Raw genomic sequence first — 23,727 nt, 5'->3', positions numbered from 1 at the left:
TACTCTGCCTGTGTGTGCCATACTCTGCCTTCCCTACCTGTGTGTGCCATACTCTGCTTGCCCTATGATGCCTGTGTGTGCCATACTCTGCTTGCCCTATGATGCCTGTGTGTATGGCACACACAGGCAACCTACAGTGACACAATGCTGGCACTGCTCCTACAGTCTGCACAATAACTATATATTAAAAAACTTTTTAATTGCAGTACCACCTCAGTATATGTTCTTTTTGTAGTGTGCAGGGATTATTTGTGGGTTTCTACTGCTCCTGAGGTGTGAACAGGGGAATAATATGGATGATTACAGCCTGAGCCTGAGGTGTGAACACTGCAGGGGGTGAACAATGCAGAGATTAAAAGGTGTGAACAACACAAGGAATTACATATTTAAACAATACAGCCTGATTATAGCCTGAATCTGAGGTGACAACCATGCAGGGGGTGCAGTTAATCACAGTACTGATACCATTTAAAGCTTACACAAGAGTAAGCCATCAAAGCAGCCAAACAGGTGGGGGGCCACACAGAGGGGGGTCGCGGGCCGCCAGTTGGACAGCACTGTCTTAGGCTAATGCCACAGGGGGCTGATTCTTGGCTTGCAGTTTTCAGCCTGTGGATTCGGCATGGGTGCAGGCACACAGAGTGGATCGGTGCAGAAACCCTCAAGTATGCATTTTGTGTAAATATCCACATCTTTTTTGCCCATTTTCATTTTTACACTGAACTGTTCCTTTAAAGCAGTTTTAAATTTACAGCATTTGTTATCTTGCTCCTATCACATGACAGTGGGGGATCATATTAGTGGCAGCTGGGGTGCGTCTTCAGCTGGTAAATCCTTTGGTTTGCATTTGTAGAAACACAATATATTTTCACAACACAAACACAATAGCATCCCTGACAGGGTTAGAGTTTGAAAAGAGTATCTTATGTTTAAGAATACTGTTCAGGTAAGGACTGGGATTTAGAATAGGCTCTTGTATTTTAAGTACACAGAGGCACAAACAGCCCCCCCAGCAGCTCAATAAATATTGACTGTCTATGGCATCTTATAGCAGCCCCTTTAGCATTTGCCAGAATCTACAGATTGCCAGTCCGGGCTTGAAGCTATCAGAACTTAAAATTTAGACCCTTAAATGGAATTAAAGTTTGATTTGTTTTTTTTTTTTACATCCCGTCCATTTTGATATGTTTGATATGTTTGAGTCCTTTTTTTACATTAAGGGTATGTACCGGTTCTGTCAGCCTACCTGTCCAGGCCCATATCCCCCTCACCACCCACTCATCACTGATGCTTGTTCCCTGGAGTGTGGTTACCACGCATGTTCTCCTCCCTTCCGCGTTGTTACCCTGCATGTGCACACATACTATGCAAAAGCTCCAAATTATGGGAAGGACATCTCCCAGAGAGTTCCACAATTCTAATTTTTAAAAATGATTTCTTGTTTTTCTGTAATAATAAAACAGTAATTTGTACTTGGCCAAGCCAAGCTGCTTGAATCCATATTGGTGGCAAAACAATGCTATTAGGTTTGTTTACTATTTAAATATTTTTAGCAGACCTAGGCTGTGGAGATACCCAGGTCCCAAGCACTCCCATACCTGTACTTTTAATTCCATAATACCCCACCCCCCCCCAAAAAAAGTTTTCCAAATGCTAGACACAAAGGGCAAATCATTATAAATATCAACATCATGGATCCTATGATCTGCAACTTTTTTATATATATTTTTTTGTCATATACTGGAGGAAGTGGTATCTACAATAATGCTTGCACAGAGCCAATATCTAGTGGGCAATTGAGTGGCTGGGATAGCTGGTGGATGCCAGACTTGTCCTACTGATCTTTGCAGCAGATATATACACATTTTTGGTATAGTAAAGTGTACAAGTGCACCTTATCACCCAAATGGTATTGGATAGATTGACAAACATATGGCAGATTTTTTTTTAAAGGAAAAGTAACACTAATAATTTTTAAGTAAAAAATCTATTCTACCCTGCCCAATTGATCTAGCCTGACTCCTTCCTATACAGAAGGAAGGCTAGGCTCGATCAATCGATTGTGGCATATTGGATGCTTCCCCTGCATCGCCATATCGCCTTTTTTCAAATGACTGGAAGCCAAGAACCGGTATTTTCTAATAAAGCATTCAGATTAATAAATGGTTTGCATGATAGGGCAATTATTGGGGCAGGGTAGAATACTTTTTTTACTTAAAAATGTTTAGTGTCACTTTTCCTTTAAGAGGATGTTCACCTTCAAAACAATTTTGCCCTTTCAGTTGTTTTCAGATAGTACACCAGAATCAAGAGTTTTTTTTTTTGTTTTCTTTATTTTTGATTCTTGTTTTTCTAAAATTGAAGTTTTAAACTTAAATGTTCCTCTCTCTGGTGTTTCTAACTGCACAGTAATCCAGTTGCAGCCTCTGAATGGCTTTATTAGTTGATTCATTTCTTAGGAGCGTCTATGGAATATTGGTAACTATTGTAGCAATATTAACAGCTGACTTTAATGCAAATTGGTTCTGCATAGTAAGGTATCTTAATTTCATGTAGTGATCTGTAGTTATACCCAGCTGCAGACTTGTCCTAAACAATTTTAACTAAAATGAAGAACTGTTTATTGGGAATATGTGCCAAGAAGAAATGCAGGGTTAAGTTAAAATTACACATAATTTTTTCAGACAATTATTACTTTTATGGCCCAACGATTCCCTACCAATATCTATACACTGTGTGAGGATGAGATTTTGCTGTCAACTTACCTTTTGTGTTTTTGGTTTATAGTACCTACTACTGAACCTGATTGAATAGTTATTTTTTTTTTATTAACCTTGCACTCTATGTAAAAGTGATATAATGTGAAATGTACTGGGTGCATTACTTAAAGTGGCACAGTGAATGAAAGGGTTTTGGGTACTGGGCACCTTCTAATTACCTATTGGCAATCAGTGCTGCACATTGAGAACAGCACCAGTATAGAGGCTTGTTATAGGTGGTCTATTTAACACTTGTGGCAGGTGGCACTTTGGCTTAACAGGAAGTGCTGAAACGAGTTAATAACCATAAATGTATAATAATGATAAATATTTATGTGAATATGCTAACAAACACATATATGCTATACAGTAAGCATGGTGCTCACATGATAGGCTAATTTTAGCCTTTAGATGGGCTCACATATCTAAATGCCTAGATCACATGTCACAGGAACCATACTTGTTGTGATAGCAGCAAGAAATAAGAATAGCATTTTAATGCCTTTCACTCAAGAAACATGGCAAACTGCTGACAATTACTGCCTCACAAGGTCCATTTCCTGCAATTGCTGCTGCTAAGTCGTTTATAGTGCATCATGCAGCAGAGAGTGGGAGGCCTACCCACTTGCTGTACCTGTTACTTACACTACCCTACCTTAAAGGTGCCAGGCTAAAGCACTAAGCCATTACTCAGATAAGAAGTGCTGCAATATTTGTAGGTACAGCTCCTGTCGTCAGATATGAAGTATGTGCAAATACAGGTTACCTAAAGCTATAAAATGCTTAGAAACCATAACAGATAAATAGTGTGGATATATAATATGCAGTACGCAGTACAGCTAGCCATCATGCATGGAGGTCTATTTCAGATAAGTGTTTCAGGGCTTGGTCAAGAGGAGGTTTAGCATGGTTTTCAGAAGCAGCTGTTTTCTAAATAACAGGTGCAGAACAAAAGAGACCTACATCAGAAGTGTTGGCAGTCACAAAACATTGGAGATGCAAGGCTTGGGAAAACCTCCAGTTCCTCTCTGGCATCTATGTGTTTGGGAGTGGGTTATGTAAAAACAAGTGCAAAGTTTGCACCAGGTTCAAAAAAACTATTTCTTTATTTAACTATAAATATCTTGCAAAGGACTGCATGGTATAGCTTGCTGTTATAGCTCTAAGATCTGTGCTGGATAAAGGTAAGCACCTTGACAATACAGAGGATGCTGATTAGCAAACCATTGTGTCATCGCTTAGGGGCACATTTACTAACCCACGAACGGGCCGAATGCGTCCGATTGCGTTTTTTTCGTAATGATCGGTATTTTGCGATTTTTTCGGAAAATTATCGCAACTTTTTCGTTACCAATACGATTTTTGCGAAAAAACGCGAGTTTTTCGTAGCCATTCCGAAAGATGCGATTTTTTCGTAGCGTTAAAACTTGCGCAAAAAGTTGCGATTTTTTCGTAGTGTTAAAACTTGCGCGAAACGTCGCGCCTTTTAAGTTTTAACGCTACGAAAAAAGCGCAACTTTTCGCGCAAGTTTTAACGCGACGAAAAAATCGCAACTTTTGGAATGGCTACGAAAAACTCGCGTTTTTTCGCGCAAATCGTATTGGTAACGAAAAAGTCGCGATAATTTCCGAAAAGTCGTAAAGGCGCCGAAAAAATCGCAAAAAATACGAAAAAGTCGCAAAATGTTCGTTTTCCAATCGGAATTCTTCCAATTCGGTCGGAATTCGTGTCTTAGTAAATCAGCCCCTTAGTGTCTGTTGCTTGCTTGTGGCTTGTGGCTTGTGGCTTAAGTTTGCAAATAAGAATTCATATATTGCAGGTGGTGTAAGGCCAAACAGAAGCTGCCTAATGAGAGGCAGGTTAGTTAAAATCATCCGGGTTAGTGTTAATACACATTTAAGTATTTCAACCCTCAGCCAGGGACAGGCTGCTATTAAATTAGCTTTTGCTGGCATCTTTAAATTCTGAAGGAGCTGTATTTTACTCCTGGCAAACATTAATGTTTTTGTCTCTGTGGGTGAAGATAGAAGAGGAACTCCCATTTGGCATCCTTTTTAACCATGGTGTTGTGGTCTTTATGGAACTTTATGGAACTTTAATTCCAGGGCACTGAAGGAAAATACACAAATACAAATACTGTACTGTTTGGATAATGGGTTACCAGATAAGGGATAACTATAAACATATATGTATGTGTATAAAATATATGTATAACGTAAGTATGTAATGGGCACATTGAGCCTATTTCCTCCATGCTAATGCCAAATAAATGTGGAGGGTTTAGATGGGTAACCTTTTTAAAGACTCTTTTCCTTAAAACTGTTGAATAACAGAAGTCCCCAACCCTTGGCTAATTACCATGGTTTAAGAAGACTGAACTATACATTACTTGATTAATTTACCATAACTGGGCTGCTGTAATATTGTACAATACTTGGGTTCATGTTTTTCGGATACCTGATGAACAATGGAAACCCACTTTTTTTCTTTTTCTACAGCAGTGAGGTAGTAATTGAGCAGCTGCTGCCTGCTGTCACTCTTTTTAGCCTATACTGTCTAGGGGGCACATTTACTAACCCACGAACGGGCCGAATGCGTCCGATTGCGTTTTTTTCGTAATGATCGGTATTTTGCGATTTTTTCGGCGTCTTTACGATTTTTGCGAAAAAACGCGAGTTTTTCGTAGCCATTACGAAAGTTGCGCAAAGTCGCGATTTTTTTTGTAGCGTTAAAACTTGCGCGAAATGTCGCGCCTTTTAAGTTTTAACGCTACGGAAAAGGCGCGACTTTGCGCGCAAGTGTTAACGCTACGAAAAAATCGCGACTTTGCGCAATTTTCGTAATGGCTACGAAAAACTCGCGTTTTTTCGCAAAAATCGTAAAGACGCCGAAAAAAATCGCAAAAAATACGAAAAAGTCGCAAAATGTTCGTTTCCAATCGGAATTTTTCCAATTCGGATTTGAAATCGTGTCTTAGTAAATCAGCCCCTAGGTGTAAGAATACCCTATGTGGGACAGTAAATAGAAGGAAAAAAAAATATGTTCCAAGTTAAACAATGAAGTGCTAGTTTGGCATTCAGTAGCCCAGAACCTGAAAAACCATATATGGATGAACCAACATTCATACATATGAATCATTATTGCAGTTAAGATTCACTTGTGAAAAGCAAGTGTACTGTAATAATATTTATCACATTAGGGGGCTGATTTACTAACCCACGAATCCGACCCGAATTGGAAAAGTTCCGACTTGAAAACGAACATTTTGCGACTTTTTCGTATGTTTTGCGATTTTTTCTGATTCTTTACGAATTTTTCGTTACCAATATGATTTTTGCGTAAAAACGCGAGTTTTTCGTATCCATTACGAAAGTTGCGTAAAAAGTTGCGCATTTTTCGTAGCGTTAAAACTTACGCGAAAAGTTGCGCATTTTTCGTAGCGTTAAGTTTTAACGCTACGAAAAATGCGCAACTTTTCGCGTAAGTTTTAACGCTACGAAAAATGCGCAACTTTTTACGCAACTTTCGTAATGGATACGAAAAACTCGCGTTTTTACGCAAAAATCGTATTGGTAACGAAAAATTCGTAAAGAATCAGAAAAAATCGCAAAACATACGAAAAAATCGCAAAATACCGATCATTACGAAAAAAACGCAATCGGACTCCATTCGACCCGTTCGTGGGTAAGTAAATCAGCCCCTTAGTCTGTGCTTCCTTACACACTAACAAAGAAATAGCATTAAGGTGCCCATACATGTGAATATCCACTTGCTTGGCGATATTGGAGAAAATGTAGGCTAATTCGATCATTTGGCCCTGGGGCCAAACGATCAAATTATAATGGCGGCAATGGGGCAATCGGTTCAGGGACCGCATCAAGAGCAGATGCGGTCCCTGATCCGACTTATTCTTTAAACCTGCCCGATCGATATCTGGCATTTCGGGTATGCCCCTTGTTCCTGCCCCTACACAGGTCGATAAGCTGCTGAATCAGTCCAAGGGACAAATATATTCTCTGTTTGTACTTTGATATATCTTCCCTATAATTCTAATTACAGGCTCTCCCAAAATGCAGAATTCTGTATATGGTACAATATATATAAAAGGAAGTCATTTTTAAAAATTAAAACTATTTTATTATAAAGAATTCTGCAGGGGATTGCTTTCCCCTGATTTGGATCTTTCTGGATAATGGGTTTCCAGATAACGTTTCACATACTTGTAATATATACTTTTATATGAAAAAGTCTTTCTTGGTTCCACTGCAGGATGAGGGTGTTAAGACATTCCCAGTATCATAAACCTCTGTTAAAACAGGCATTTTCAAGTGGAAACCTTTGGTAGAAAAATACACAATTTTTTTTTTTTTAGATGCAAGTGATAGAGTTGTAAAAAGGATTTCTTATGAGCCAAAAATATATGTTTGTTTGAAACTTTTAAATATAGAAACAGCAGTTTGCTCTGAAGCAGGATGGAAAACAAAAGTATGAAAGAAAACGAACTGCATTTCATTGCATTTCAGGAGACATTTTGGCAGGGAGTCGAGGCGGCTCTTGCTTTTTTTTTTGACTGCTCTTTGCAGGATGTTTAATTTTCTATTGCCTTGGGAAACTGTGCTGTATTTTGAGTAGAATGTTGTAGTTTAACAGCAACTGGTGAATGCGCATAAAATTTCATTTCTAAACCATCTATGGACTGTTAATTGCTTTAGCTTTTTGCAAGATGCTATAAACAAAGTGGCAATAAGATGCAGCAGCTATTCCATTATGTCATTTCATTATAATTGCTTGGTTTACTACATACTGTACACTGTTACTAGTGGGATGGAAAGACATCTTGCTTTATGAGTCATTACCTTAAATATAACATGAGAGAGAAAAATTATCTCAGGAAATGGATACCCCTAAATACCAAAATACCTAAATATCTACTGACAAAAAGATGTGTAGGACCTTTTAAAATGTCACAATAAAGTTTTCCTGAAATGTTTTTTTGTTTAGGTGTGCCAGTATACCAATCCCATGTGCTTTTACGCTGCTCGCAGCTGGAAGCTGTGATTAGGGCTGGATTTTCAGATCGGGCATCCCTAGGCCCCTCGCAACTCCCACCCACTTTTCCCATACCCCTTCCACTCGCAAACACCCCTACTCGCTTGCACACACCTCTCCCCACCAATCGCTGGGCTGGAGATTCACATAACTGTCAGATGCAGAAAGCAGGCGGCATGCCACCATTAGATTTTTGCCACCCTAGCCCAGCCCTTTGTTGCCTCTGCCCACAAATCCTGGCCTGCCTGTGACATTAGCAGGGCATGAGAGATCCATTTCACAATGTAACTGTCAGCAAGTGCTGAAAACATATGAAGGAAAATATCCTTGGTATCTGAATGCCCTTGGTACTAGTAATTGCACTGTTTACCAAAGCAATGTGTATTATTTCTATTGCTTTTATAGGTCATTCTATGGAATATTCAAGTACAATCACACTCTTAAGTGCTCAGTTGTTAAAGGGAAAGTAATAACTATAATTTAGACTCTTTTGGCTATTGTTTACTAACAGGCAGCTTGACTGATAGCCTTTACCATTAATATATCATATGCCACTTCTTTTTAAATAAGGCACAAAGCATGGATTTACATAGAATTTTTCACTAATAATTTTTCTTTTTTTTTATAAAGCATGGTAGTAAAAAATAATAGTGGTAAAATACAAGGAAATCATTTACATGGTACAATTTATGCCTTAGCAGCTAATCAAGGATTATGATGATTATGCAAAACTCTGGACTTGTAAACAAAATAAGATATGAATTGACAGGAATTTTACTGTAAATACATATGCATAACATACATGAATACATGCATGGCAGAAGCACTACCAATATGATTAATCCTTGATACTCAATGACCTTGCAACCAAGACTACAAATGAAAGAGTAGGTGCAAAATGTGTTTTTTGTGCTGTCACGTTAATTTTATTAAGAAGACTATACATGGGCCAGTCCTGTACCATATCCATTTAACGGCCTGGGGCAGGAGTGATTGAAAATATATTAGGGGCAATATATAGCATGGCCACCTTTCTATTGTTGAACTTGTTGTAGCTGATAGCCTAAATGATTGCAGCTGGAGGAAGTAATTAGGAGATGCGGTTTCTTTTCACTTTCTCATGTAACAATGGCAGATGACATTTTCAAACCAACAAATTTCCACAGTACCTATTCAGTATTGTGCAGCCAGTGTGCGCATACTGAAAGTCACATGAAATATATTTGAAGTTTTACTGGTGTGTGTATGGCCACCTTTTTGTAAGTTCCATCATTTTAAAACACTATCAGACATTATACCTGGTTCTGACACCTCTTTGGTATAATACTCTTACCCTAGTTTAGGTTAATTATCTGTAATACATTCTTTTCCATAAATGACTTGCCAAAATTTTAGTGTGTGAATAGGTTCTGCTGCCTATACAGTCTTGGCAAGCCACAATGTTACCCTTCAGTGTGGCACAAGGGACAATTCTCAAGTGTTTTGCTCTTGCAATTTTCATATAGCTTATACAGAATGGTATTACAAAACTGTCTGCCTATGTAGGTGTTTGCCTGTACAGTAGTAAAGCATCATAAAGCCAAGAAAACTTCAAGCTTTAGGGGCAATCTTGGGATGGTGGACTCCTGTTTTCATTGTTTTCACTTAGTTAAGCTTCTGTGATCTCTGCAATGTGCTTCCTCAACATTCCTAGATACCCTGCTGATTTTTCAAAACGTATTTTCTTTTTAGGAGTCTGATGGAGGTCTGTATGTGTGCATGAGCACATTCCTTGGATTTGGCAGAGAACATGTAGAGCGGCATTATAGGAAAACAGGGCAGTCAGTCTACATGCACTTAAAGCGCCACATCAGACTGGTAAGGTGATATGCAAACATTAAGCACTTACAACCAATGCTGATGTATTCTGTATTATAAAAAGGCCAAGAACTTCAATAACGCAATGAAATACAGTAAGTACTTTTGTCATACTAATGTGCATGATCGATTAGTAGTAATGTTTTAGGTCTCCAGTGATCTATACTTGATGTGACAACCTCCCCCTGAGCATCACACAGTGAATACTGTGCTCCCTATTTTAAAATATGAGGATAAGTTACCAAGGAGTTTCATGATCATGCAAAGAAACAAAGCTGAAAGCTGAGTGCTTTCATACAGGTTATAGAACTTCCAGGTGTATGGAACTCTTTTAGAATTTCCTGAAAGCCCAGCTTGAGGGTTAATTAGAGGTAAAATTTGGGGTGAACAATTTTTGTATCCCAAATATTTTTGGAACTTTGACTGAAACTGTTGCTCTATCTGGCCGATTCTACCTTGAAAACGAAAGGGAAATTTAACAGAAAAGGCCTGTAAACCGCTGCTATGGTCATAAAATTTCTTGGTAACATTTACTATTCATATTATTTCACATTAAAACAATATGATATCAACATGCTAGTTATACAGATTATTATCCAGCAGCCAGTAGCTTATCCTAATTTTATGTAAGGTATTTTTTTTAACTGAGCTGTAAAACAGATTTCCCAAATAGAAAACAATGTGCTGTACTGTGGGGCTTGTGGTTACATCCTTAGAATAAGATACTATGTAGAACACATAGGTCTCAAAGTAGAAAATTATGTTATGCAAATGTATTTTAGGATCTCCATCATTTTGCTTATTTCCAACATTTTACAGCCTTGTTATAAATTATGAGGCGCAGCATGTTGTTCATGCAAAGCATAGTAATATAAGGCATTATTGCTCTATTTATTTATTTTATATAATTACAGATATGCTGCAAATAGCCATATGCCTGCAGAGTTTACAGGAGCTTGTTTATATATTCCAAGTATGAATTATTGTTTAGCAGAGCTGCACCAACCTTTATTCAGTTTGGGATTCAACCAAATTCAGCTTTTGGCTGAATTCCAAGAGTTAGGCTGAACCCTAAAATTCATTTTTGCAAATTTTGCCAAATTTTTTTTTGGCTGATTCAACCCCTGTTGAATAAAATATAAAGTTATTAGAAATGACTAGGAAGGTCTATGACCATATAATGGGTATCCAATAAAATTTAATAGATATTTCTCACCGCGGCGCTGGCTGTTTGTATGACCTTCTTTATCCTTAGTTGGCCTCTTGCCTATACATAGTTGATGACGAAGTTGATCAGATCTGATAACCTGGAACCTCATTACAATATGCTAGGAGCTGCTGGTGTTTTTTTTAAGTTAATGGCAAATTTATTGGTGTGGAACCCTGAAGTAATACATTCCTACACAATATAAAGCAGCCTTTAATTACCATTTGATAGACAATGGTGCATTTTAAGGTTCAGGGCTCCCTTGGACGTGTTAGAAATATGTATTTTTTCAATTCCCTGGTTTTTTTCAGTTTCCTATGGATTTTCCATAGACCAATTGTTTTATGAAATTGACCCTAGTGTGTGTGTGTTCTTGTGTGCACTGTACTTTAGAATGAAAAATAGACTGTTGCTTCAAATCAGTAATTTATTTGAAGAAGTAATGCTGATGCTAATAAATTTGATGTCTGTTGATTGAGTTTTTTAAATTTGAACTAGTTCTGCAGAAATCATTGCAGACACATCTCCTTGGAGTATCCCCCCTAATACAAAATTATATAAGCTTTAATGGACAAAGTTGACCAACTTCTGTTTACTAGGCGGTACCAAAAGACCGGAAATCTAGTAGATATTCATGATGAAGGCAATCCTAGATGAACTTTCCATTCACTGGCAGATTCCTGGCCTGTCTAACAGACACCTGTCACAGTTTCATATGATAAAAAACAAGTTCTAATCTAGCCTAAGCTTATCGGCTCTGGCTCAGACAGAGCATCTGTACCGTGGAAAAGGTTTCAGTTTGTTGAACTGGCAGGAGGTTACATTCATGATACATCTATGCAAGAGAGAGAGAGAGAAATATATGTCAAACACAAATATCATTCATGGTTTGGCTTCTACATTTGTCCGTAACCTATGACAGGAATCATCTTTACAGACCTGGAAAAGAGCCTACAAACTGACTGCATTCAGGCTACTGCTGAACGAAATTCTGTGAATTCATGAAACTGGAACATGGAGCCAGGGAGGAATAATCACTAATGCAATTTATGCATTTTTTTCATGTACCTTTCATCTAGTATTTACATAGGGAACAGAATTTGGAACATTATATTTGGTATTAATGTAAACTTAGTTACAAATTTACTGTCTAAAGGTGGTATATAAATCATGATGATGGTGAACACTAGGCACAAAAGTTCAACATTAGCTTGTTTTTGATTTTTTTGTACTTTGTGTCAGAACTTCCATTGAGCCTATCTAAGTCAAGGAAGGTGTATACTTTATACTAGTGGTCAACCCACGAAACCTGTGAATGCGGTGTCAGGGCGAAATCACCAGGCTTTTCCCCACAGTAACATCTCCAGCTATTCTACTCTATAATATGTGACCAAAGGGCACAGGTCTGGTGAAGTTCTAAAAACCTAGGCAACTTGTTGGACCAGGTTGGGCTATGGCCTTGCCTTCAAGACCATAAACGAAACTGACCAAACAAGTTGCCTAGGTTTTTAGAACTTTACCAGACCTGTTCCCTCTGGTGACAGTGGTCTGGGGTGGACATGGATATTGGTCTGGAAATTCCTGACCTGATTAGGCATAAAGAAAATGTTCAGTTTGTGCACTGCTCCCTCACTGTGAAACTGCACAGAGTTGAAGAGCCAATCAGAAAATTCAAAATTCCAGCAGGGCAGACCCAACGATATTATAGATAATTTGTACCTGTAACATACTGATTAGAGGTAAAAGAACTTTTGATGTATGTTTTTATCAGTAACTTAATTCTATTTTGCGGCTGCTTATTGCAACATTTCTAGAATTCATTTATTTCATTTTAGAAAGCAACTGGCGCATCAGGCGGGGCCTTTCCAAAAAGAATAAATGGGAGACTATTTTTAGGTAAAGTAAACTGCTTTTTATATTTATCTTCATTACAAACATGTATAACAATTGTTGAAAGCTGGAGTATACTAAATAAGCACAGGTTTAATTTGTTTTAAAATTGCAAAGCACTTTTTAATATGATTATACTATCTGTAATACTTATCTGTGTTATTCCGTTCTATATAATGTTCCCATTCTTATTTCTTAAAATAGTTTTCTATATACATTTATCAGGCACAACAATCCTAGTTAAGGCAAACCTTGTCAAAAAGTGGAAAATCTCAGCAAAGAAACAAGAGGAACCTTTCTTATCTGGCGCCCCTATTAGCATTCCCTAACTAAGAGCTAATTATAGCTGCTTGATTCACTCTTCAGCTGGTAACTGATCTAATTCTGAAACAGGCATGTCCAGTCAGGCACCACTCCTTTCTTCTACCTCCTCTGTTATTTTTCCAGTGCACTGTCACCTATAAGTCGGTCAGCTGTTCTGTTCCATCAGAAACCATTTCCTTCTGAACCTAACTCATCTGTGGGCTCAGATGATTCTCCAAATTAATTTTAACAATCTGAATTTTACTAATCTGATTTAGTTTCCCTCCAACCAAATTCACTTCAATCAGTGAGGGTTCCATTTTATTATGTGGCACATCAATTCAGTGCAGTCTAAACAGTGTTTGGTTTTTATTTATCAGTAAGGTAGAAACAACTTTGTTTGAAGTCCTAGATTTTAAATGAATTGATGAAATGAGATTTTATAGATATTAGTAAAGCACTGATTTTAGATGTATGGGTAAGCAGCATGTTTGCTTAGTACATGAACTTTTAGCTATTTCATGTTGGTAGTATTGGGCAAGCAGCAAGATTATTTTTTTCCATAGAGTAGGATCTTCACACTTTTCAGTACTGTATAACAAACCACTTCTTTCTGAGTAATGCTTCAAGCCATATTCTGTTGCTATATCTGGTAATAATAAGGTATATGTACTTTGTTCTTATGGACATTAGATCTATGACTAGGCAACACAGGGACAAATACTTATGGACTTCTCCCATTTATTTTGTAAATATAAACTTTAGGTGACTTGGTGCAAAAAGAAGAATCTTTTCTTTATTCATTTCCATGCATTGATTTAGATAAATTATGTTTTATATTTATGTTGCTGAGCTTAATACCCCTGTGTTTTCCAGATCTAGAAAATAACACCGAGATGAACACTGAAGATTATGAATACGAAGATGAAGCAAAACTTGTTATATTCCCAGATCACTTTGAAATTGCCTTACCTAATATAGAAGAGCTACCCGCATTGGTCAGTGACTTTGAGTGGGATTGTACAGTGTGAACACAAACCAAGCAATATTTGCATCTCATGAGTTTCCTTTTTGGGACTTTTTTTAGTCCCTTTTTTTTATCTATGGTCTGCAAATAGATTTGTGTACGGTAATCCCTTGACAAATGGGAAATGTCATATTTACTCTGTGAAGTGTGAAGACCCTTTGCATTTGAAGTGCAAGTAACGCCAAACAGTCAGATTACTTGGAGCAGCATTGTGTTCTAAGCTGCTCATCTGTTACATGCTATGCAAATTGGGCATTGCAGGCCTGCATGACTGCTTCTACTGTTACTAAAATACTTGTTTACGTTTAGGCCTCTGGCACATGGGGTGTTTTGTGAACAGCTGACTTCAGGCTAAGAACAGTGGCTGACAAAACACCCCTCTCCACCTGTTACAGCTCCTTATACTAGTGAATGACACATGTGCATTTGAATGGACATAGAATAGTGATGGAAGTGGAAACCAAGCACTAGGTTGAGAGGGGCATTTTGGTTGCTGCTGCTTCTCTCTGCCTGAGGGCAGCGACAGACAAAACACCTTGTGTGTTAAGGGTTTAGAAGTACTAGACTGATGTCACATGGGGCTGCGGTAGACTTGCTGAGAGTTTACATCTCAGAGCCAATATTTGCTGCTTCTGCCTGTACCCAGGTGGACACAATGCTTTCGGGTGCAGGCAAGGTAAGAGGCTAACGCAGGCCGAGAATCAGCCCCGCGTGGCATCAGCCTTAGGTCAATGGTAAATGCATCAGTTTAGTGCCTGTGATCTTTAGTGTCCTGGGAGGCAACCATAACCTAGACTTATATACATTATTTTCCATGGCATTACTTCCTGAGCTACAAAAAATGACAGCCAAAGATATCCCATCTACCATTATCATATGATTACTGCACGCATCATGAATAGCATTTTACCTATTAATTATCACACATTAATGCTTTAAAAAAATAATCTTTTAAGACCAATGTGCAATGGACCTTTGACTCATTCCCCTTTGTGGTTTTTCATCTGAAGAAGTGGGGCCTGAAAGTGGCTGTGCAGTCTGTGTCATGTAACTGAATGTGTCTGTCATTAGGGGGCAGAAACCTGTATCTCAACCCCAAATGTGTTGGTGCTTAAATCCTAAACTCATATACAGTCAAAACAGCCAGAATCACATTTACTGCCTGCCATAAGAGATGATGCTAAAAGCAGATGACAGTGCACCTCCACTTTTAATCGGAAGTCAAATTGTTTTGTGGGTTATGAGGCTTATATAAAATGGGGCAAATTTTGTGTGTTTTATCTGCTTTATTTTTTAGTGTGTTGTCAAGGAGCTATGAATTGTCCCTTTCCACCTCCCATAGAGTTTAATGTGAGAAATCCTTTTTATGTACCATCCTTCTATCTGCTTTGATGCAAAAGTGTTTGAAGGTTTAACCCACTTTGTTTGCAGGTAACAATAGCCTGTGATGCAGTCCTCAATTCAAAGTCTCCATATAGAAAGCTTGACCAAGAATCATGGGAAGAAGAACTCCAGGTTTCAAAGTTTGCAAACAACCTTGTGCAAATAGATAATGGTGTGAAGATTCCACCAAGGTAACTGTCATGAAGTAGCAAGGAGTGGAAACTGTCATTCTTAGCCCTTTTTTTAGCTGTATAGTGCAAACATTTTGCCCTAAATATTGCTCTAAACATTTGTATAAAGTTTTGCTATATAAAATATTAAGTCTGGCAGTGTCCGCAGATTTACTAGTGCTATGTTGTATGAAAAGTGTTTACCAAATTTTTGAACTTGTTAATTAAGTAGCCTGTTTCTCAGTGGCTGGAAGTGCTCCAAGTGTGATCTCCAAGAGAACCTGTGGTTGAACTTGACAGATGGCTCCATTATGTGTGGAAGGTGGTTTTGTTCAGGCAGTGGTGGGAACGGACACGCTCTTGAACACCATAAGCAAATGGGCTACCCTTTGGCAGTAAGACTAGGAAGTATCACTCCAGATGGGGCAGGTGAGAAAATGATTCTGGGACAACATCTGTTATTAGTTGCAATATATTCTTTTCATTCTTGGATTATTCATTACCTGGGTAACAGCAGCTTACATTCTGCCTGTTTAGGGTAACCTGACCTCTAGCACTGTTACCTTGACCTTTAGCACATTTAGAGTAGGTGGGAGGGACAGGGCCATATTGTATAAGAGCCCTAATAAATATTTCAATATCAAATGCTTATGAATTGCAACAAACTAAATCTCTCTGCAGCGCAGGGCCCAAAATATTGAAAAATAACAGAAACATCAGTCTTTATCTGCTTTACATTCCAGATCTACTGTTGACACTTGATCTTACACTAGGGTCTCAGGCTTAAATTCTACCTCCTATTTCTTCAGACCCCATGTCATGTCATTTGCTATTATGGTCTCTCTGCATAATTAGCCCATAAATAACCCATAGATTGAAGCATTAATTACTGACAAGAACTCGACAAACCGCTTTAGAAAAATGCTTTATCTTTAAAATGACATTGTCCTTTAAAAGTAAACAGTGCAGCAACATTATTGAGAAAATTTACATTCAAATTTTCTACTTTGGTTTCTACTTTTTTTCTACTGTTTAGCCAATTTAATATTTGCATGATCTTGCAGAGTAAATTGTACTATTCAGTTCTCCATTCTTAGTTAATTGTTAATGTAAATTGTTAATGTTACAGAATGTCTTAAGGTGCCCATACACCTTAAGATCCGCTTGGCGATGTCGCCAAGCGAGCGTATCTTCTCTCGATATCCCCCACCTACGGGTGGGCGATATCAGGAGAATCCAGGCTAATTCGATAGTTTGGCCCTGGGGCCAAACGATCAAATTATAATGTCGGGCATAGGAAAAGTCGGTCCGGGGACCGCAACAACGAGCCGATGCGGTCCCCGATCCGACTAGATTTTTAAACCTGCCCGATCGAGATCTGGCCGATTGGTTTTCCCTTTTCTCTGTAATAATAACACAGTACATTGTACTTGATCCCCATTGGGTTTAATTACTGTTTAAATATTTTTTAGTGGACTTAAGGTAGGAGATCTGAATTATGGAAAGACCCCATATCCAGAAATCCCCAGGTCCTGAGCATTCTGGATAATAGGTTCTATACCTGCAATACGCTATTGGAGAGATGATCATGTAAATTTAAAATATGCTTTGCTGATGACCCCATCTATGCAAATATTAATAAATATATCTAATTGCGCACTATCGTTTGGTCATTGCAGATGTGTATTCCTTTGATGAAGAGGAAGCAGTTATAGATCCCCACCTGGCCAAGCACCTTGCGCACTTTGGCATTGATATGCTGCAGATGCAGGGAGTACGTGTTTTCTTACTAATAATGATCATCCTTATGTTTATAGAGGTCTTTTACAAAGCACAGTTTAATGCATTACTGTATAGTAGCATAACCAGTCTGTATTAGGAGGTATCTCATCTAAGCACCATGATGCTTATAAATAAATAGCAATTGTAAAGACATGATCCCTATTTAGTGATTATGACCTCTCGGCGTTTTCTTGTTGACATGATGCTTATTGGCTCTCTTTTAGAGTGAGAATGGTGTCCTGGACAATGAAGTCAAACCAAGAGTTAATGAGTGGGAGGTTATCCAAGAAACTGGATTAAAGTTAAAGCCAATGTTTGGCTCTGGCTACACTGGCATTAAAAACCTTGGGAACAGCTCCTACCTCACTACAGTGATGCAAGTCATCTTTAGCATCCCTGAGTTTCAGAGAGCGTGAGTATCCTTGAATGTATTGGAACTCTTTGTATTTTTTGTTTCATATGTCATTACAAAGGTGACCACTACAGTACAGCTGAGAGCATGTGGTTTTTCTCTAGATTAGAATTCCACGTGTCAACCCATGTTATGATCCTTTAATTTTTTAAACTAAGGAGCATTCTATAGCCTGTACATAAAATTGCAAATTAATGCAACAAGCAAACCAATTTGTCTCTAGAGTTTAGTGGAGATCTGACTGGTATTTTAAACAGGTCTTCTTTGATTGATGTGCAGGTCTATCCGTTTTAGATGGTGCATTCTTTAGTTTAGTCTGAAATCTGTAAATGTCAGTCTTCCTATTCAAACCATAATTCATGGAATTAATTCTATGTAGTGGTGTGCAGACCAGCCTGAAACCCACAAGTCGGGTGGGTTTGGCCAACATTAGCAAAAGATTTGTGGATTGTAGGTGGGTTCAGGCTTCCTTTTGCCCTGCCTGTGTCCTTACTGTACCCCATTTCTGCCTATGATAGCCTCTGTTTATAGGTGTGCGCTTGCACCGCCCCCTTCATGACACAGAGATGGGGCAGGTCAGACACAAGTCAAAATAGAGGTGTATTCCCGGGTTGGGTTAGGAGCAGGCAGGTTAGGGCTGATGCACATCACTAAATCTGTGGTCATAGATATAAATATGTGATGTGGCATTTTGGATTATAGACCAAAAATGACATACAGGTATGGGACCTGTTATCTAGAATGCTCGGGACCTGGGGTTTTCCGTATAAGGGATCTTTCCGTAATTTGGATCTCAACAATTTAAGTCTGCTAAAAATCATTTAAATAATTAATAAACCCAATAGGCTTGTTTTGCCTCCAATAAGGATTTATTATGTCTCAGCTGGGATCAAGTACAAGCTACTGTTTTTTTCGGAGCGTTAAAACTTTTCTCGCCTTTTTCGTAGCCATTCCGAAAGTTGCGCAAAATGTTGCGATTTTTTTCGTAGCGCTCGGATTCATTCAAGCTTCAGTATGGTGACTTTTCTTGGGCCAGGTTGGAGCTGCAGGGTGCCATTGAGTCCTATGGGAGGTTTCCAAAATCATGCTAAGTCTGAAAGTTTCGCCCGCCGCTTATGAGCGCTCAATACGAAAAAGTCGCGTCAAGATACGAGCGAATCATAATGGATACGAAAAAAATCGTATTGGTAACGAAAAAGTCGCGACAATTTCCGAAAAGTCGTAAAGGCGCCGAAAAAATCGCAAAAAATACGAAAAAGTCACAAAATTTTCGTTTTCCAATCGGAATTTTTCCAATTCGGATTCGTGGGTTAGTAAATGTGCCCCTTAATCTGTTTTCACACTCCAGATGGAAATCTAAAAAAATGGCTGTGCCCTGGTAATATTTAAATATATTTTTGCATGCTAATTTCAGGTACCTCTTCTGTAAACCATCTAACTATTCCAGGATTACAAACATTAATGCATTATGGTAAACACATGCAAGCAAAAATAAGGTAGAAAATATCTAGTAGTGGAAGTGTTTTCATTTGTGTTCTGTTCATTTCTCCCAGATCAGGGAGACCTAATATGAGCAAATAGACCCAGAAAGAATAATTTGGCAGCATGTATAGATGTATGCAATAGAATACCACTCTTTCCACCCTCTCTGCAACAGTGTGGGACTGGCCCACCAAGATACCAGGAAAACTCCCGGTAGGCCCATGTGTCAGGTGGCCCTCTTGCTCACACAACCATTTGCCTTTTATGCCTATACCATGGACATTACTCAATTCTATGGGGCTGATTTACTAATCCACGAATCCGAATCCCGAACGGGAAAAAATCGGATTGGAAACGAACATTTTGCGACTTTTTCGTATTTTTTGTGTTTTTTCCGTCGCCGTCACGACTTTTTCATAAATTGTTGCGACTTTTTCGTAGCCGTTACGATTTGCGCGAATTGTCGCAACTTTTTCATAGCCGTTACGACTTGCTCGTATATTGTCGCGACTTTTTCGTATTGAGCGTTCGTAAACGGCGGGCAAACCTTTCAGACTTTGCATGATTTTGGAAGCCTCCCATAGGACTCAATGGCACTCTGCAGCTCCAACCTGGCCCAAGGAAAGTCTCCCATAGGGCTCAATGGCACTCTGCAGCTCCAACCTGGCCCAAGGAAAGTCACAATACTGAAGCTTGAATGAATCTGAAACTTTCGTACTCGGCGCGACCGCTAGGAAAAAGTCGCGACAATTTGCGCAAGTCGTAATGGCTACGAAAAAGTCGCGACAATTTACGAGCAAGTCATAATGGCTACGAAAAAGTCGCGACAATTTACGAAAAAAATCGCAAAATACCGATCATTACGAAAAAAACGCATTCGGACACTTTTCGGACGTTCGTGGATTAGTAAATGTGCCCCTATATGTGAAGAAATGGAGGAAAGGATAGATAATAGTATGTAAAAAGTGAACAGAGAAGGGGAGAGTAGGCGTAAGGTTTAAGGGTTTTCTGGTGGGCCCTTGGCACCCCAGTCTGACACTGTTCTGCGTTGACTTCTTTCTTTTTAACCTCTGGGCATGGAATATTGACACAGTTAACTGTGCTTATTGGCACTCTTGCTAGTAGCTTCCGCTGATGCCATGTAAACATTATATTCCACTATTTGCACAAAGAAATGGTAGATCAAGTTAGTTTTTCACACAGACAAGTATGATAAGACGATATTCCATGACTTCCTCATGTGCCATGTAAACAATTTATAATTGTATAATTTAATTTAGTATAAATACTAAATCAGATGCAAGGTTTTATTGTTTTACACCAGTACATGAATTTTTTACATCCCACTTCTCTCTTGTATTAATATTTTTTTCCCTGTCTTATTTTTTAGATATGTGGGGAACCTTACACGAATATTTGATTATGCACCTCTGGACCCAACACAGGATTTCAGCACACAGATGTAAGCAATAGATACCATTGTTCACCTTGACCAGTAGATATTATAAAATTCTGAAATACCCTACAAAAACTCAAAAACTATGTATTTTTCATGTAGACAAAAACATTTGTAGCCCCATTAAAATATAATTTCTTTGCAGTAAAAACAATCAGGAATAAGGGGAAAGATAAGAGTAGCATCAACTTCTTTCACTATTTCACTATTTCTTTCTGTCTGGACTCTGGATATCATGGGAGGAGATAGAATGATTTAATCACCCACCTAGCCAACTATTTGATATTGGGCCCTGCTCTCTCCTTTGTATTGCCTGTACTCTTGTGGCATAAATATAAAGAGTAGATCTTTATGCAGACTCCTCACTTCCTCTCTTTTCTTAGAATAATGGTTTCCAAATTGGGCCTGGATCAGTACCAGGGTGGCACACCAGAACACCTAGCTAGAAGATCAATTCAGGAGAGATTTTGGGTTGAAAATGTATATGCTGTGCTATATATTTTTAGAACTATGGCTGAGCGAATGGTAAATTAATTGTTTTCTATATCTGTAAATTTTTATGAACTAAAGGGGGGCCTGGCCATGGTTTGGAACTTCAAGGAGAACTAATAAAAGTAATAAAAGATAATAAAAGTTTGACAACCAGTGCCTTAGGATGACCTTTCTGGGCTTAATGAGAAGTAGTTAATGTAAAAAGATATCATGTTCCATTTATGCATATAATAATTTTAATCTGTAAGTAATGCTTGGTGAGGTCTGACAGTGGCAAGGCACAGCAACTGTATGTCAGCTCACTTCAAAATATAAAGCTCACTGACATGTTTTCATGGTTTTTCTTCATGATTCTGCTTAGGGCTAAACTTGGCCATGGTCTGCTGTCAGGACAGTTCTCCAAACCTCCAATGAAATCTGAGCTAATCGAGCAGGTGATGAAAGAAGAACACAAGGTATTTAATCTGAGAATTGCCAAAGGTAGAGTGAGTTATGGATATGAACAGATGCAAGCTTTCACTAATGCACAGTGGAGTCTTATTAAATGTCATTTATGGAGAGTATCACACCAATGTGCGATTTGCAGAAACCTCAGATAAGCCCTTTGATTCAGGGGACAACTAGCAAAGCAAATATTAAATAAACAGCATTGGGTACATCTTGGCTAAACAGGGTGACGTTTTGGTTGTTCTCTCTTGGTAAATAAGCTACCTTGACTCCTCTTTTTAGAGATTTAAAGGTTCTTGCCAAATAAAAGTTTTTTTTCTTTTTTTTAATCTTGGTTAGTATATAAACGTACCCCCATATCTGATATAAAGCATATTACTTTGCAAAACCAAGCATATAGTTGATTAGAATGTGTTTATTTCTACCATTGTGGAACAACTGTGTCATTTGAAGTAGAACCTCTTGTTTCCACATATTAATCATGAAACTTTTAGTATGTTATAGAATGTCCTTTTGTTTTGGTCTCTATTTTTTATGGTTTTGAATAATTTGCCTTTTTCTTCTCTTCGTTATCACTTTCAAATGTGTGTCACCGACGCAGAAGTGAAAAAAACTACTGCTCTTTAAGGAATACATTTTATTGTTTCTTTTTATTATTTATATTCAGATTATTTCCAAGTCATCTTCCTGTCTCTTATTTAAATCACTTCTTGGTTGCCAGGGTAGAAGTTCTCCAGCTGCTAAAATTTCAATCTCGATAGGTGATAAACAAAAAGCTAAATAACTGAAAAACCATAAAATAATTATAACCAACTGCAAACTGTCTCTACATCAGAGCTGTCCAATTGGAGGCCCGTGAGCCAGATGTGGCCAACCAAAGGATTTTTATAGCCCATAGACTGCTCAAAGGCTCTTTAGGCCTAAATGTATTATTTTAATAAAATCCAGCCTTTAAACATTCTGTATGAGAAATAATTGGCCCACTAAACTTCGTAAACTTAATAATTACTCCTTTACGTTACTATCAGCAGCACTACAGCATAACTGTATATTTACCATATATAAATTTAAAAAGGTAGAACTTGATGATTTTTTTGTCACCTTAACTTACTCTGTTGCTATGTTTTTCTTCTTAATTATACTTTAAGACTTGTGTCAGCATTCAGCTGGATTTTTTGCACAGAACAAAATATTTTTTCCTTTACTGATCCATCCAGAATACAGCTATTTGGTTATTTCTTATGTCTGCTGGCATGATATAATACAATATTTTTGAAAGCCTATTATGGGATTAAAAATCCTTAAAAACGGAATACAAATTGCCAGTCCTTATTTTATTGCGTGGCAGATATTTTTTTAGCGACGGGTTATATACTTTATCTGTTGTGGACTATGCAAGGAAGTTGCTCCCAAAAGAGTGCCACTGTTCTTAAGAATCAGACTGGTTCTTGGTATGAGTGAGACTTGATATGCCTGGAAACAGAGTGTTGCTGCTCGAGAGAAAGTGTCCAGGAATGAGCCTTCAGAGAATGGGGGCAGGGCAGAATTCATCCTGGCAATGAAAAGATAAACAAAAATAGCCCTTCCTCTCTCCTTTCAGTAACCCCAGCAACTTCTTTTGCTTCCATGTTTATAGTTTTGGAAATGTATCACCATTACAGCTCAGCTTATGGTAATCTTGTACATTGTTTTTAGTTCTTCATTTATTTCTTGCTCAGCACACACAAGCACTTATGTATCAGACAGCAAGCATCTTATTAAAAAATGTTTTTCCCCTAGATGAATAGTACAGGTATGGGACCCGTTATCGAGAATGTTTGGGACCCGGGGTTTTTTGGATAAGAGGTCTTTCCGTAATTTGGATCTCCTACCTTAAGTCTACTAAAAAAAATATTTATACAGCAATTAAATCCAATAGGATTGTTTTGCCTCCAATAAGGATTAATTATATCTTAGTTGGGATCAAGTACATGGTACTGTTTTATTATTACAGAGAAAAAGGAAACCATT

The 23,727-nt window shown here is 38.1% G+C and overlaps 1 protein-coding gene across 3 annotated transcripts in view; it reads left to right on the top strand.

The window, feature by feature from the left end:
• usp13 (ubiquitin specific peptidase 13) overlaps positions 1–23,727 on the top strand; it is a 43,405-nt gene that overhangs the window by 3,927 nt on the left and 15,751 nt on the right. For 2 of the 3 annotated variants that reach the window (NM_001376926.1, NM_001376925.1), the window contains exons 2-10: positions 9,541–9,666; positions 12,709–12,769; positions 13,943–14,064; positions 15,525–15,667; positions 15,876–16,075; positions 17,326–17,420; positions 17,653–17,840; positions 20,713–20,784; positions 21,632–21,725. In NM_001376926.1, coding sequence (NP_001363855.1) covers positions 9,541–9,666; positions 12,709–12,769; positions 13,943–14,064; positions 15,525–15,667; positions 15,876–16,075; positions 17,326–17,420; positions 17,653–17,840; positions 20,713–20,784; positions 21,632–21,725 — 1,101 coding nt within the window. The remainder of the gene's footprint in view (positions 1–9,540; positions 9,667–12,708; positions 12,770–13,942; positions 14,065–15,524; positions 15,668–15,875; positions 16,076–17,325; positions 17,421–17,652; positions 17,841–20,712; positions 20,785–21,631; positions 21,726–23,727) is intronic. The other variant, XM_002931576.5, reaches the window with a different exon arrangement.

This window comes from Xenopus tropicalis, chromosome 5 (genome assembly GCF_000004195.4).
Source record: "Xenopus tropicalis strain Nigerian chromosome 5, UCB_Xtro_10.0, whole genome shotgun sequence".
Taxonomy (NCBI): Eukaryota; Metazoa; Chordata; class Amphibia; order Anura; family Pipidae; genus Xenopus; species Xenopus tropicalis.
Note: the sequence above shows the minus strand (reverse complement) of the source record. Positions and strands in the feature narration are given on the sequence as shown.